Below are 17802 nucleotides of genomic sequence, written 5' to 3' on the forward strand. Positions count from 1 at the left end.
AGAGGTGGGTGAGGATCAATTGGCAAGTCATTTCCACTCTATTCGTGTCACACGTTTAGTATGGGAGGACGCAGAATCCATATGTTTCATGGGTTTTGATTTGTACAAATTAAAGGGAAAGGCAGAGTCCAAAGCATTTCTGAGGGTTAGCAAGTCCGGTGGTCAAACAAAAGGTCTAAATCCAGTCAATAGTAACGTGGGAGGCATGACAGGCTTGACATAAAGCCCTTCGCTCAGGAGTGGTCATGGCTGGAAGCAGAAATCAATAAGGTTAATAGGGTGAAGCAATCTTCGATCGGTCTTTAACCTAAAGCCTGCACTCACCATCTCTTCATGGAACGTCTGTGATTTCATGAATATTGCCAAAGCAACAAAGGATCAAAATCTAAATAGAATGCATTGCCTTATGTACCAGGAAACTATGGCTTGGAACAAGACAAATATTCAGGGGTTTGTTAGCTTTTCTAAAGAAGCAAGAAAAGGTCTGAGAGGGAGCCCAAGAGGATAAGAGGATAATTGCATCGAGATTGACACAGTATCATATCATATTCTGGCTATCCAAATGACTTTACAGACATCGGGAAGGGGGTCCTTTTACTCATGAATGTGTATTGGAACCCAGTCTCTACCAGACTGAAAAGCATTCTGGAAGTAGTGGGTGCTATCATTGCCAGCTGGTTGGAGTCCGGTTTACCGCACAGTATACCTTTGGGAGGGGACTTCAACTCGGATTGTTTTTGGAGGGCCTCAATAAACATGTGGAGAGGAATCAAAGGGACAATAGACTTAATCAATACTACCCCAGGGATTTGGGGGGGGGGGTTGGCACTCTACTCGGTCCCAATGGGGTTTGTCTTTTTGTTGGCCTGAGGATCCAGTGTATAGGGGAGAGGTTTAGAGTTGCTAAAGGAATGGAAAGAGATCATGGATTGATTCTATATTCGTTTCACAGGAGCTGGAATCCAATTGCTCACCTTGAAGTGTTAGAGGCATGTGCATTAGCGACCATTCACTTTTGACCATTACCTTAAACTTTCCAATGAGTGTCTATAGCCTATATCTGCCCTCTGCCATTCTGGAGCTCGGGCGGAGGGGTCTCACTATTAAATGGAACGCTTCGAACTGCTGCTCTTTCACTAGGATTGTACAAAGGGAATTCAAAGTAGAATGGACTGATGGGGAGGGAGCCATCATTGAGCACTTGAATGAATTGATGTTTCAATGACTGAGCTTGGTAGGTGTGAGAAAAAAAAGGTTTTTCTCAGGGACTCATTTAAATATCCCAGACCAAAGGATAGCCATCGCTAAGCAAGAACAAAGATAACAGTTAAAAGAATTAAGGCAGGGCACCTGCAATACTGACCTCTGTCTGAAGGCTAGGAAAAAGATACAATCCACTTATAAGAATCACTTGAAGTCTATTAAGATAAGTAAATGCAATAATGATAATTGGGGGAAGTTAGAAACTCTCAGATCAACACATTGTGCAGAATTATGGGGCATTATTAACAAAAAGATCCCCCTGAAGAGACATGGGTTGCTTTTTTCTCTGAAATATATGCGATTCCAAGCTCAAGATGTGAAAGTAAGCACTGGGAATCTAAGATCATACCGCCATGTGCTTGGATTGAAGAGGACATAGTATGGGCCATTAATAAGGCAAAAGGCTTGAGGGCCCCTGGCTATGTCGCCAATGGTCCTTAAGATCGATCCTCAATTGTGGGCTAGAATTCTTCACTCTTTGTTCAAAACAGTCTGTGAGTTGGCACGGATGCCTAACAGTTGGTTGCTTTCGCACATTGTTTAAATCCATAAGAAAGGCGACACTGGAACTCACTGCCACTCACCATCAGATCCTTGCCGTCTCCAACTCTATTCAAACAAAAAGCTAAGCTCTGGCTATCCGCCACGTTTGACTAACTGCCTTCACAGGCCACCTAATTCTTGTCGCCTTATTATTTGACAACAACCTCCTTGCCTTTTTGCACTGCTATGTACTTTACTCCGTTGTATCATTGTAACTGTAATCATTGCCATATATCTACCTGTTGTTCCAAGATACGCGCCCGGTTGCCCTCGGGTCTGGTTCGCTATACAAATAAATAAAATACAAATACAAATACAAGACATGTCGATCCTAACAACTACAGACTGGTAGCGCTTCTAGCAAAAAAATCTTTGAGACCATCCTGTTGAGAGAGGTGTTAGGGAGAATTCTCCAGAATGGCTAGTTTCCCTTACCTACTGAGTCCCTCAGCAGCTTTGCTGGATTTCTAGGATTTTTTTTTTTCACCTGGTAAGAGTGTGAGCCTTTTTTCTCACTCTTACATGTGTTTTACTGTGTGTTGTACATTGTTGAGTTCATGGATATGGAGTCTCACCAACTCCATAGGCATCATCTTTTTACTGAGTGTCACACAGCACCTTTGGTGCAGTGACACAGGGTTGTCTTTTCAGACTTCCCACTTTAAACTCCATTTTCTGGGGCTGACTACTGTCCCCCAGAACATGTAAAGTTGCCATTGACTTTACTAGTCTTTTCTAAATTTACAGACCCAGAACAAACTATGTTCCATAGAGTACTGGAAGGGTAAATAGTTATCCCTTTGTGTCTGTTTCTCATGGAACATTATTTCTTTCCCCTTTCTCTAAGATTTGGCTGGTGGCAGCGGTATCTACCCTTTTCTTTCTACCGCTAGCTATGAAAATAGCTTCGGTATAGTTAGAGGCTATGGTGGTAGCCTCAAACTCTAAACCCGCTGGATCCCTTTTATTTTTATTCGATTCTGGCTGGGTTTATTCGCTATTTCTTTTTGTAAAGGTTTTTCATGTGTTTTACTCTGCATGCCAAACCAGGTTTGGTTCCTTTGTTTGCCGTCCTTTGGCGGGCTTCTACACAGAAGCCCTCCTTAGGCGCCTGAGTGTCTGGGTGGGCTGAATGTGAGGTAGGGGTTTTAGCCCCCGTGCACAGGGTCTCCTTGGAGACCCAAGTCGCACTCTGGTTTGATTGGCTAGGTGACTGTCCGGCCAGGACAGCCACCCTGCTGTGTGATTGACAGCCAGTCTGTGTGAATGGGGGAAAACTGCTTAAAAGCAGGTCTCTGGTCCTTGGAAGGCAGAGTCGCCACTGGATCGAGAGAACCAACGAGGAGCTGAAGTTAGAGGACTGCTGCAACTACTGAACCTCCCGGTGAAGCCCTGCTGCAGGTCTGAATTGCCTGAAACTTCGACGACAGAGGAGATCCGCAAGGAGTCTTCTCCCCTTGATCCTGGTGGGACCAACCAGCTCACAAAGCCCTTGGACCTCCTCTTCAGCCTGGTCGAATTTGCTGTGCTACAGGAAACCGGATAGCCAGTCAGAAAGAGTCCCTTTGTGCTTGTAAGGAGCGCACCTTTTATTTGACGTTTTGCTCTGCTGCTGGCTTCTTCCCTGGGCAGCGCAGGACCCTCCAGTCTTCCTCCTTCTTGTCAGTCCGACAGTCGCTTCAGGAACCGTGAGCCTGCAGGAACTGCCCGGAACTACTGCCTCAGCTACAGCATTCCTCTTCATCTAAGGTACTGTTCAAATCCGGTCGTTCGTTCTGCACGACCGCGGTGAATGTGTTTTAAATCTTTCGCCTCTGCAAAGGCTTGTCCTTCTCTACTCTGTTGAATGACTTTTCCTCCGACCAACTTCGTTATGAACTCTTGGCAAAGACTTAACTGTGAACTACATTGAACTGTGTGATCCTCTGCAAAGACTCTGAACCATTAACATTGGCCCAGATCTATTGATTTGAATCCTAATTGTAGTATGCCTTTTCTAGATTGCCCTGCCTATCACTTGTTGGTGTTGTTGATTTTTGATAACCTTGTTCTTTCCCTCCCTTTTTAAATTGCTGGAGTGCTATTTTGCTCACACTTCATTTTGAGCTTATCTTGTCCAGAATTGACTGTGTGTGGTGTAGTGTATTACGATTGTGATTTTCTACTGCTTTATAATAGTGAACAGTTTTAGAACTGATGGTGTAAATAAATGTATATTCTTTTACTCTGAAACCTTGAATCAGTGTTTGTTTGAACCATAGCAATTGCTGTCCTTTGTGTAACTTCTGATACTGCTCACTTTATTCTTGAGATAGGTCTGGCTGCTCAGCCATCGCTACCACTTTACTGTGTAGTACAGGCTTGTACCAATGGTGAAATTGTACTTACACTTGTAGTCTTAATTTTGTGTGGTGTTCCCAAAGGGTACTGCATATGACTCTGCCTAACAAGAGGTACATGGGGTAAATTAGACTTTGGGGAGGCTTGGAGTACTCTCATTGTATCAAGTACAGAACTTCGCAAATGCAACTGTTATGGCTCAGCTTAGGGCCTTGTTCAAGAGAGGGGATCAGGGCTTAGTATATATGGCCTCTCTAGACGTGAGCTTGGCTTTGACAGGGTGGATCGTAATCTTTTACGGTCAGAATTATGGAAAAAGAAAGAACCGGAGCACCTGATACGATTGTTGGCCAGTTTACATAATAAGACCACCCTAAGAGTTATACTCACGAGGGAAGGGGCCTTTTCCTTCATTGTACCCTAGTAGGAGGGATGCAGGGCAGTGCGCTTGCACCAATGCTTTCTTGCTGTCTGGCTCTCAGACATTGACATACTTTGCGAAAATGACTCCACCTTTCCAGTCGGGTTCAGACATCTTAATTTGAACTGGATGGCATTTGCTGACGACTTGGTCTTCTTTGACCGTAGTCCAGTAGGCCTGCAAAGGAAATTAGACCATTTCTGCTTGCAGCCAGTAATAATCTCTTGCTAAATAGCTCTAAATCCAAGGTGGTTAATTTTTCAAACAAACTTAAACCCAAATTATGTGTTGAATGGTGGGGGATCAAAGACTCGAAAGGGTGTTATCTACTCGCTACTTGGGTTACAATTTGTTCAACATCAGCTCCTTGGCAGAGATTGGGGTGAGTTTAAAAGCAAAGGCTAATTCATTGATATCACAACTAAAGAGGGCTTGCAGTTTGTCTCTACTTCCATCAATTAAATTCTACCTAGACAAGGTAGAGCCTATTATGTTGTATGGCTTGGACTTCACACTCTTGGATGTGGGTGGTATTCTTGATACCACTCAGGTCCTGGCATGGAAAATGTCTTTGAGTTTGCCGGCGAGTTAAGCGAATGCTATCATTCAACATGAATGTGGGCTTACTTTATTGAGAACTCAATATCTATGGCAACAATTGACTTCCTATGCAAAAATTAGCAACCCTACTCCCTCCTCCCTTTATGAGAATTTGGGGATTATTTGCTGAGGAGAATCTGTTCCTTCACTATGGCCTTTAAAAAAAGCCATAGACAGTATTGTACAGGACATACATTCCTCGACGGAACAGCTAGTAAACAGACCGGCGGCCACCAAGAAGAAATTGATTGAGCTTGAATGATGGCAGACACTTGACTTGGTGGGCTCTTACTCCTCCTATAAGGAGTATGCCTGTTTCCTGAGGAAAAAAATGTGATTTGCCAAAAGATCTGTGTTTGTTTCCTACAGCCGATGCAAGATCACCATAGATGTGATTTAAATTCAATATATTGCCTACATTAGATCGTACCAGCAAATGGGGTGGCTACTCTCGGGCGAATCCTGCTTGCCGCTTTTGCAACCAGTCATCGGCTATCTAGTCACTGATACATCTTGTTCTCTTCTCTACCTTCTACATTCTATTTTCAGACATTTTTGGGCCAGCAGAGGGAGTCTACTGCTGACCTTTTTTGGGCTTGTCTCATGTAGGGGGACAATACGTCTCTTGTTTTGGCACTTCATAACTTTTTAAAGGAACTACTAGGACTGCCTAATAGTAAGCCCTAGAGGAATAACTTAGTTTATTTTCTCTCTGTATTTTATTAACTCATTAGGAATTTCGAATATTGTTCGAAAAAAGTTTTAAAATCAATCTAATATGCTTTTCTGTTGACGATGTTGGACTGGTGATGTATTGATGGCATTTGTTTGAAATATTGTGATATAATGTGTCAAAATGTTATTCTCTATGACTTTGTGAAAGGGTTGCTTTGTATTCTAGTTAGTGAAGCCATAATACAATACAAATAAAATAAAAAATAAAAACTTCATCAAAAACCGGTTTGATCATGCCAGCAACAAATCCTCTAAAATATTCAAAAATACCAAAGAGCTAAACACTCTGACAGTCTGCAGCTCCACCACTCCTACCTCATAGAATCTTGCAGATGAACCAGTCACATTTCTTTCTTTCAAGACAAGACCAAAGACATTTCCAGGCTCGTCACATTCCAAACGCCTGAGGTCCAACCAAATGCCGGGCACTACTGTGGTCTGTAATTGCACATTCAGCACTTTTAGACCTTATCAAGACCGCTGCAAGAAAGTATGCCTTCATAGAACAGACTTACCGGTGCCTCACTAACAAAAACAAAGAAATTATATCCAATCTGCGCCGCTGCCATCACTGCACTGGTTGATAGCTCCTTGGCTCACAAGACCTCCACCATCACCGACTGCTGAAACAACCTCTAGAAAAACAGACAATCCAACAGCATTTTGCATCAAAACCAATCTAAGTTCAGAGCAGCCTGCAGCAGAGAACCACTCTGCTCGGCCCTGCTCCATATGAAAGAGGTATTCTTTTCCACCATGGATGAAAGCTCCCCATAGTTTACATTTCTATTTGACCTCTTGGAAGAATTTGACACTGCCCTTTACCAAATCTTATTGCAGGGACTCCAATATTGATGTGACATCTAAGACACAGCCTTGAGATGAATCACTTCCTTTCTCCGGGACAGACAGGCCACTGTCAGATCTGCCACTTTCCATTCTCAGCCAATCAGAAATGGGATCTCACAAAGGCATGGCCATATCCAAATGGCTGTTCAACTATTATGTGAAACCCCTTGAAGAAATCCTGGAGTCCTTTCCCACTCTTTTCAAGATGTGCACCAAAGATACTCAAATTGCCTTGAAAAGGACTAGCCCTACTGAAAATTACCAAACAATATTGTCTAGTCTTGAGTTATTTGAGGATTAGATGATTAATAACCACCACATGACCACCTCTAAAACTCATCTTCATTGGGCCAAATAGCCCTACACTTCCCTATCCATCTGGTCTACCACCTTTGGCATCCCTTACGATTCTCTTCACTAAAGGCAAAAACCTATGTTTCTTCTTTGAACTTGTGATCATTGGCAAAAGGCAAATCATGGAGCTCTCTATATCATGCCATCACCATCTCCACTGACGCAATTCTTATCACGCTACCTCCTGAGCTTTCCTTCCACCCCAAGGGGAGTGTCCAAACCCCCCTTAGCAGGGGCTGTGGCAGGATTAAAGGCAGGGAAAAGAAGAAACCAGTCACTGTGCATCAGCAACGAGAGGAGCAACAACCCCCTGCAACGAGTGCCTACTCTCATTCATCAGCGCAGGAGAGGCAACAACCCCCTGCCTACTCTCATTCATCAGCACAGGAGAGGCAACAACCCCCTGCAACGAGTGCCTACTCTCATTCATCAGCGCAGGAGAGGCAACAACCCCCTGCAACGAGTGCCTACTCTCATTCATCAGCGCAGGTGAGGCAATAACCCGCTGCAACGAGTGCCTACTCTCATTCATCAGCACAGGAGAGGCAACAACCCCCTGCAACGAGTGCCTACTCTCATTCATCAGCACAGGAGAGGCAACAACCCCCTGCAACGAGTGCCTACTCTCATTCATCAGCGCAGGAGAGGCAACAACCCCCTGCAACGAGTGCCTACTCTCATTCATCAGCACAGGAGAGGCAACAACCCCCTGCAACGAGTGCCTACTCTCATTCATCAGCGCAGGAGAGGCAACAACCCCCTGCCTACTCTCATTCATCAGCGCAGGAGAGGCAACAACCCCCTGCAACGAGTGCCTACTCTCATTCATCAGCGCAGGAGAGGCATCAACCCCCTGCAACGAGTGCCTACTCTCATTCATCAGCGCAGGAGAGGCAACGACCCCCTGCAACGAGTGCCTACTCTCATTCATCAGCGCAGGAGAGGCAACGACCCCCTGCAACGAGTGCCTACTCTCATTCATCAGCACAGGAGAGGCAACGACCCCCTGCAACGAGTGCCTACTCTCATTCATCAGCACAGGAGAGGCAACGACCCCCTGCAACGAGTGCCTACTCTCATTCATCAGCACAGGAGAGGCAATGACCCCCTGCAACGAGTGCCTACTCTCATTCATCAGCACAGGAGAGGCAACGACCCCCTGCAACGAGTGCCTACTCTCATTCATCAGCACAGGAGAGGCAACGACCCCCTGCAACGAGTGCCTACTCTCATTCATCAGCACAGGAGAGGCAACGACCCCCTGCAACGAGTGCCTACTCTCATTCATCAGCACAGGAGAGGCAACGACCCCCTGCAACGAGTGCCTACTCTCATTCATCAGCACAGGAGAGGCAACAACCCCTTGCAACGAGTGCCTACACAGGAGAGGCTTGCTAATGAGACATTATTTTTCATTGATAGTCCACTGCTCATACCTTCCAGTAAGCATTTATATTTGTGTTAAAGACATGCAGTATTTATTACATATCAATACACCACACTTCTAATAGATGCCCTATGTTCAAATACTTCAGACCAAACGCTCAGTAATGCCAACTCAATGATTGCTTCTTACACTCTCATGTATATTTAAATATTTTAATTATGAGAAATAAATAATAAATAATCTTTGCTCCTATTAGGGTCCCTACACACAACACACTTAAAATGCAAACAGTAATTAATGAATAAGCAGCAATAATTGTCATTTCTCAAGACCAAGACTAATCAACCTTCTCAGAGATATCATAGCCGCCTTAAAAACAACTACCTGCCTCACCAGGTCTTGCTCGGCAACCTCATAAAGTCTTGCTAAGCAATCTTCATAGAAGCACCTGCACTTTAAATACCTCCATACCGTTCTCAATGCGATATCAATGATGGGTATAACCCCTCATAGTCACTATCTGTAGAAGGTAGGGATATGAGGGCTGGAGAAGACTAGATTCCTTTAATGGTCTGCACAATCTAAGAAACATGCCAAAAAATATTTTAAAAAACACCTAACAAATCACCCTGGTCTTTTTTATCAAAAATCAATAAAATAGGAAGAAAAGCTTCAAAAAGAGTCAATGTCAATTGGGATAAACCATGTTTGCCAGCATCAGCTGATTAAGAATGCAATCTATTCATAGGTGCTGAGCTGTTTTGCCGTGGGTGGAAATGTAAACATATTCCCCATAAAGCTCAGTCAACAATAATAGCTCTGCTCAAAAGCCAATAGCCAGAGTGCTTTACGGACTCAAATTCCTCAAAAAAGCCAGAATTCCAATGTAATGATTTTCAAAAGGTAGTTAAGATAAATGGAGGGAATTGGCCCCCTCCCTTCTTCATAGAAGATGATGGCCCCAGTGCTTCACCCACTGGACGGTCCTTCCTGCCTTCTGTCTGCCTTCTGTCTTCATCTGTTAACTTTGCACAGCTAATCGCCTTGCGGAGTCAGCCCTTTTATACTTCGAGCTGTCAACTCCCTTATTAGCATAATATCTTGCAGAAGCAAAATTCTGTTTAGATCGTCGCCCCAAAAAGCTGTTCAGATTACTAGCCCAGTATCACTGTTCAGCATCTTTTCAGAGAAGTAAAAAGATTGTTTCTGTTAAAAGCAAGGCTGAGGCAGATTGCTGAAACCTTCCATCCTGTTATCACAGGGCAGCTGCAGGCTACTCACAAAGTGCTGTAGTTCTTTCAATTATTGCTAATTCAGTTGTATTTACCACTAGCTGAAATACCCTGCGTTGCCCAGGCTTTCTATCCCTCATAGGTACAGGTAACCCTACAAAACCTGGTGCAGATTGGTGAAATAGTGTGGAATTGTATAGGGAACATACACAAAGTCGCAAACATACAAACCCAGAGACTTTTGCTGAAATCCGGGGAAAGGGGTTTGGGTGTCCAAATAATATATGGCCAGTAAAGGCCGGAGAGTCCTAACAGGTAACTGTGCACAATTCGATGCAGATTGGTGAAACAGTGTGGAATTGTATAGGGTCCTAACAGGTGACTGTGCACAATTTGGTGCAGATTGGTGAAACAGTATGGAATTGTATAGGGTCCTAACAGGTGACTGTGCACAATTTGGTGCAGATTGGTGAAACAGTGTGGAATTGTATAGGGTCCTAACAGGTGACTGTGCACAATTTGGTGCAGATTGGTGAAACAGTGTGGAATTGTATAGGGTCCTAACAGGTGACTGTGCACAATTTGGTGCAGATTGGTGAAACAGTGTGGAATTGTATAGGGTCCTAACAGGTGACTGTGCACAATTTGATGCAGATTGGTGAAACAGTGTGGAATTGTATAGGGTCCTAACAGGTGACTGTGCACAATTTGATGCAGATTGGTGAAACAGTGTGGAATTGTATAGGGTCCTAACAGGTGACTGTGCACAATTTGATGCAGATTGGTGAAAACGTGTGGAATTGTATAGGGAACATTTGCTTTGCCACACACACACACACATTTTCACTCTTATATATATAGGTAACCGATGCACTTGGAACACTTGCCAGACAGTCTAGAATACAGTCAGTGACTTGGTTTACGTGATGTACCCTATTCAGCATAAGGTGCGTTTCACCAAAGCTCTTGTGTTAGGCAGCAACACGTTTTCCTGAAACTCCATAGGTACCTTGTCCACACTCTGTAAAATATCCAAAAAAAGACCACTTAAAATCATGCAATCAACTCTGCCCAGCAGTGAAGGCTGTGCATTGGCTCCCTATAAAGGAAAGGATCAACTTCAAGGTTCTGTGTATCATTCACAAAGCAATCAGTGGTGGCTCCCTGTACACCCAGCCCATGTTCTGAGATCCACCACAGCTAAGAAGTCTTGTAAAGAATCAGCTAATGAGAAGGGCCCCCTGGAACAGTCTACATATAAGCATAATGTTGAAGCCGGCCACATGACATTTAGACACTCACCCCTTCAAACAGGAGTAGCGGTACCTTAACAGACTACCCTGCAAGGTGAGGCCGACATTCGTTTAAGGCAATTTAACGTTCCAGTTCCATGGCGCTGCCAGATCTCACCTACACAGCTAATTCTGCATGTTATCTGTACAGTAGAAGACACAAGGAAATCAACATCTGGGCCAATGATCTCCACTAACTATTCATGACCTGTGCTTATCAGTCTTTTGCATGTGTGTATGCATGGGTCGAGCATGGAATATTTTTTACCTCGAAGCAGCAGAGCACAATACAACATATGTTATTAAGGTACACTACAAGTGTCATACTTAGGGGGAAAGACTATAGAGAGGAATGTTGAAAGTACTTAAAGAGAGAGGATACAGAGAGTTAGCAGAGTGGCAGGGGGAACAGGTTAGGGGGCAAGGCAGACACTTTCCTGAATATTCTGATTGTGGGTAAAGGGCTTTTGACAAATGCTTGAGATCACTATGCGATTTGCCTGCTTTATGCATAAGCATAACACAGGCAGACCCATAGGGATCCATTGTACATGCTCCCTGCCATGTGAGTATGGTAGGCAGCATTTACTTTTCATTGAGAGCTCCCCATGCCATGTTCGCATGGCAAGAGGCGCTCACAATTACAATGAAACCATCCCTGACATGCTGGCATGCCAGGCAGGCTTTATTTATAATTGTACACTCTGGCAGATAGGATGTACTATGGAACCCTGTGAGTCTGCCTGCTTTATGCTGGTGCATCAGTCAGGCAGATGCCGTAGTGATCTCCAGCAGTTGCACCGTCATGAATATCCATGCCGGTGTAGATGCTGGAGCACTTGTGTGGCATTCCGCCTCTCCGCTCCAGCATACACATCCTGGAAAAGCCTTACTCAATGCTTTAACTCCTTGCTTTCAAGCTACGGCTTTATTGCACATGAGCCCCTTACTATATTAAGGGGATCACAACTTCAATAAATAGGTGCCACAAAGCTAAAAGGGCAATTAAAAGCCTGTCTGGGGTAGATGTGTGGACTTAACAACTAGTATATATGCAATGGAATAGTAGGAATAACTGTTGATGCAACAGTCTTTCATCTTTTATTCTTTTGCCTTTGTGCATTTGCCTCTCTTTTGCAGTTGTGACTATGCTATGGATATCCCCCTCCCCCTCTGTGTCTTTGGAGTGTTTATCCTTCCCTATATTTGTTTATTTGTCATCTCTCACACTTTGCTCTGCCTTTTTCTCATTCTGTGCTTATTTGTGGCTTCCCCCATGCCTCTCTGCCTTTGCAGAAGGGGTTCGCTCTGCCACCATTGTGCTTTGACAGTGGCTCTCCCTGAACAGGTTCTCTCATCATACCTTCCACCCTCTAACTCCAAACCACCAAGAAGAAAGGGCTAATTATAGACCCTCCCAACCACCCCATTTCCATCTCTCATTGTTTACATTCACAGTTCATGTTTCTGACATGGTCAGTGAGTGGCTAGACAGGGGGATAGGTAGGGCTTTCAGATTGCTGAGGTGTACTTTGAAGTTGATATGATGAAACCCAGATAATGACATGGGGTCCAACCGAGGGTGTGAAAGTTATGGTTCTGGGTTCTTCTGCTCTGTGAGCCCGGGTGCCCTCCTTTTCAATTCAGTTTCTTGCTGATGATTCTATAGTTTTGGGGAACAGTGTCATCCAGCAATTACATGATGTTCTCAACTAGGCAGAACAGATGTTTGATTATCCATTGGAAATATGTGTACCTATCTAGCTGCTAAGTCGGGATTCTCCTATCGGGGGAGTGATAACGGTTTCTTGATGGGTGGAGAACCTACAAAGGTTTATGTATATGTATGTATGGAGCCATTTCCTTGAGAATACTGCCTTAACTTTGCCCTGGAGGCAGCATCTCATCTTAAACAGGGGGGGGGGGGTTGGGAAGGTGATTGGGAAATCTAGATTTAGTGCTTAAGTTATTCTGCAGTCACCTCAAACCTAGTTCTCTACTCTGTCGCTTTCTTTGAAGAAATGTTGTCATTTCGTGATGTTTACATGGTGTTTCATGATTTTGCTTCTTGTCTACCTGCTCATCTCCCTTTAGGATATTATTCTATCAGGTATTATTAACTTATGATCTCATCTTCTAAAATTCTGCTTCCTATTGCTTATAATGGTAAAGCTAGCGATCCCTGGCCACAATGCTCACACCAGTTTTAAATTATACACTGTTTCTAATTACATTGATGACATAAGGTCTAATGCTGAATCAATCACTTATGGAGTCTTTATCCTAGATGTACGCAACTGGTCTCCACAAAGCAAATGCTTTGCTCATTCCCTTTGATATGTATAGATAATCGTATTACCAATGTTTGCCAAATCATAGATTTGCACCCTTGAAACAACATGTGTTCCATAAAGTCTTGTCTGTGTATCAAATTCCCAGGTCTTCAGTTATCTGAAACATATCAACTTTAAGATAAAGAACGGAGAAAACATATTTTTCGATGCCAACGGGGATGCACCAGGTGCCTATGACATCCGCAACGCACAAATGTTCACTGATGACGAGATCCGACTTGTGAAAGTCGGCCATTTTGATCCCAGGCAAGGGGAAGATATCCACATCAACACGAGTGCCATCTTATGGAGTGGAAGCTCTCAGGTGAGAATCAGAAAGTACTTACATCTCCAAATAATCCTTCAGCCTTAAGTGACCATTTCCATAGAATGTTTTTTAGGCGGCACTGATGGCTGTGTGGTGCTTCTTGTACATACCGAGTGCCAGAATGTGGTTGGAGTTTGTATACCACCTATGGATGTCAAGCAGCCTGAAATTAAATGCTTGAATCATTAAGTGTTTGAGAAAAACATAAATGTTGGGGAATTATCACTTAAAGGTTTATACACATCTTTGTCAACATATTCTTTGAATTTTGAACATCAAAACAGAGCAGGGATTTACGGCTAATTTCCCCAACTACAATATTGATTTCTGTCGAGACACTATTGGCAGCAATATAACCTGTATGTTGCCATTCAAATGAGCGGTGAATGCAATGAGAGAGGCACAGCAGATCTACTCTGTAGCAGTGGACACATAAGCTAGACCTCATACATTTTCTATAAGGCCACAGTTATATTTTAATGATTTGTAGGACTTATCTCTATGCTCATGTATATTTGTGAGTAATACTATTTCTGAGACTTAAACAAACATTATGCTATTCAACCCCTTGTTGCTTAATTCCCTAGCTGCTGCTTACTGACAAAAGTCAACCCCCTGCACACAGAAGACTTGTGCAGTTGTTCATGGATCGTGGTGGTTCAGTTAGCATTGGCGTTACTTAATATGTGCTTGTGAGTTTAGCAGGGGATTAGCGGTATCCAATACAGCTAATATAATTTGTGGCCCAGAAGCTTTCAAGTTAACGCCCGACTCACGTAAGAGCTTTGAGCGTGGGCCGACATGAAAAATGTTTCTTGCGCTTCAACATGGAGGCCACTTGAGAGCAAACATGCTTGTCATGCTCGTAGCGGGTGAGTGGGGAAAACCAGGGAATTTCATTGGTAGTGGGTGGGAGGGGCGGGTGGAGGTTGGAGTACAGTGGGAAAAAGGGTGTCGGGCACCCCCCCTGAAAGTGACAGGGAGAGGGGGTAAGAGAGAAAGTGCAACATTGCGGTGGTGACAGCAATAGATGGTAGAATAAAAGAACAATAACTGTTTAGCTACAAGAATATTTAGAACAGTCTACATGACGTAATGTTTATTTGTGTCATCAGCACATGCAAAAATAAATTAAACAATCAAACACGTATTGCATAAGGAGACCGAATCAGTGAGACGAGAAACAAAACATAAGTGTGAACATGCGATGGGCAAGGTAGATAAGAGGAAATAGATATGAAAGTGGAAGAACAGTAACTCTGAAATAAACAATTGAACTCAGACTAATAACATATTTCACAAAATGAGAGTGAAAAGGGTTATAAACACCAGTATTATACTCTCACTAGGATGTCTGTACAGGGAAAGAGGAATAGATAACAACATCCCCAATTTTTAAAATACATCAGATAAATATATGTTTTCTAAATTCTTCCCAAACATCAAAGAGACATTGTATTCTGTACAGGTTAGTATGTATAATGTGTAGCACTCAATCAGTCATTCTAACAAGTACATTAGTCCTTGCTTAGCTGAAGATCAGGACTTCACTTTAGAAGAGCATGCCCTTTGACAAGATAATATTTGGAAGTCCTAAAAAATGAACTTGGATCATTAAAAAATACCTAGCAGAAATGACCCAGCTGTATAAGCACCCTGTGTTATCTGGAGTAGGCCAGCTGTTGATAACATGACCACCTTTGCCAATATATCTATGATCCATTGGAGCACAAGTGGCTGAGTGGACAAATAAACAAGATATAAATGAGTACATATTTTATTAATTGAACATTATTCATATGTACTGAAAACACTATTCATAACATGAGAAATCCTTCCTTTCCGTTTTTTATTGCGATTGTAACCACTCATCACAAATCTAGATTTCATACCTGTACAGCCCACTTACTCGTCCCAGTACATTATTGGATCGCAAAATTCAATATAGACCCAACACATACTTTCTCAGCACATCCTAATTACCTACACAATTTAAAATATTGCCTCTTTTAATTAGTCACTCATCTCAAACCAAATGTGCATGAGTTGATCTGTTTGAGTACTGAGATTTAACAAAAAATATTAGATATGAAGAAACTCTGTGAATTGAGAACCAGACAAAATAATGGTATTAAAGTGGACCTTGTAGAGTGTATGATGTTATGAATGAAGCAGATGATACTGAAATGAGGAAGTGTAGACTAAGCAACAATGCTATGAAATTCTCAAATCAAAATGCTCCACCGCTGCTGTGATTCAAGAACCACGTGCATGCCTATTGAAACAAAAACTGCATCTTAATCTTCCAATAACTGTATTTTGTGTTAAGGGGGAATGTAAACACTACAAAAACATAGATAATCTCAAGCTCTTTTGGGAAAAGTTCAATAACTATGGAGAAAAGAAACACACTATTCTGCTCAACTGCACGATTCAAACCACAATGTGGACAGCATTAAATACATCATTCGATTCTGAAATCGACATTCCTCAGAATATTCATATAATAAAACAACACATTCTTAAAAATAAGTATTTGTCACACCTTATCTATTCAACAAGCTATTAAAATTGACCAATTTATTTTCATATAGAGAATCACGTGTACAAAAAATCTGTAGCTGGTTTGGCCTAAGGGCACGTGTACGATATGAAATTCGAGAGCTGATTGGTTCATAGACACACAGATTCAGAATCATATTTATATATATTCAGTGAAAAAACTTAGTTAAAGGGACGTTATGGTTCAAAGTAAAACCGAAAAACCCCTGAAATTCGGCAGTTATGGCAAGATAAGCAACCATAACTCGCGCCACCGTGCACTGCTAACACTAACACCCAGGACATCAAAGATGACATCACAAATGTCATTGATGACATCACTGATGACATCACATGTGTATGTACTTTTCATGAAAACTCTGTACAAGGGATTCTTATAATGCTGACCAAAAACTGTCAAGGATCAATGGGATAAATATCATGAGCTACTTAGTGCATTAAGCAATGCATTGATATAAATAGCATTCTATTATGAAGTTCTATCCAGTATAGTAAGCTACTCATGCAGAAACATAGGCAGTGTGTGCAGCATACCTGAATTTCATAGGTTTTTAGTAGCGCAACTTAACCATAACGTCCCTTTAACAAAGTTTTTTCACTGAATTTTATAGGTTTTTAGTAGCACAACTTAACCATAATATCCCTGACTTCATATACATGTAACATAGAACATACTAACCCCCTCGTAGTGATTTTCATGTCCGCGGACTACCGCCATGTCCGCGGACATATAGAAAATCTGAGCGTGGTGAATGTAAATTTAAATAGTGTGCCCCATTTCCCCTTTGAAGTTGTTTTTTGTTTTTTTTTTACAGATGCTTGACAGACACCTGTTATTTTGTATTTTTTTTCTTGGTTTTTTTCTTACTTTACTCCTAAAATGTTCACATAGCCTTCTCCAAAGCAACCCTTACATTCAAAATAGAAAGGCATTTCCCGTAAAAGATAAAGAGATGCCATCTTCTTTAAAATTAACAGCATTACTGACATCAATATTCTCATTATTACAGAACATACCAGCTCTAAGCATGAAGGCACACATGCCTCGGTTGATGACACACCTAGCAATGTTTTGCTGAGGACAAAAAACTGAACTATTATCACATATTGCCCTAGGTAGTAATCCCGAAAAAATTACTTTCGCATTTGGAAGGATCTTCATTACGGCTTGAACCAAGCGTTCCAAATCAGCCAACAAAGTAGGGGCACTGACGTTGCCCAAATGGAAAGCGCCATAGTGCAAAACTACCACATCCGGACTGTCATCGTGGCCATATCCTCACAAACTTGTACAATTCCCTGTACATTGCAATCAGGCACAGTGCTCCACACCACCTCCACTCCTTTCACATCAAAGTTCTTTGCAACATGCCTGCATTGAGCGTACTGTTGTAAACCATGCACAAACATATCTCCAAGCACCAACACCCTGACTTTTTCTACTTCTGCCATCTTCACCACACACAGTGTCTTTCAACACAAATCCACAACCTCGACATCTGATTGGCTGATCCGTACAGTCTTCTTTCCATGTTGGATTTCCTGGAAAAACCCGGATGTAGC

General features: G+C 42.6%; 1 protein-coding gene across 1 annotated transcript in view; it reads left to right on the forward strand.

The window, feature by feature from the left end:
- Window positions 1-17802, forward strand: part of LOC138562529 (extracellular calcium-sensing receptor-like) — a 107017-nt gene that overhangs the window by 51080 nt on the left and 38135 nt on the right. The window contains exon 3 of the mRNA XM_069642775.1: window positions 13456-13674. Coding sequence (XP_069498876.1) covers window positions 13456-13674 — 219 coding nt within the window. The remainder of the gene's footprint in view (window positions 1-13455; window positions 13675-17802) is intronic.

This window comes from Ambystoma mexicanum, unplaced genomic scaffold, assembly GCF_040938575.1.
Source record: "Ambystoma mexicanum isolate Mex_15411 unplaced genomic scaffold, UKY_AmexF1_1 Mex_scaf57, whole genome shotgun sequence".
NCBI classification, from domain to species: Eukaryota; Metazoa; Chordata; class Amphibia; order Caudata; family Ambystomatidae; genus Ambystoma; species Ambystoma mexicanum.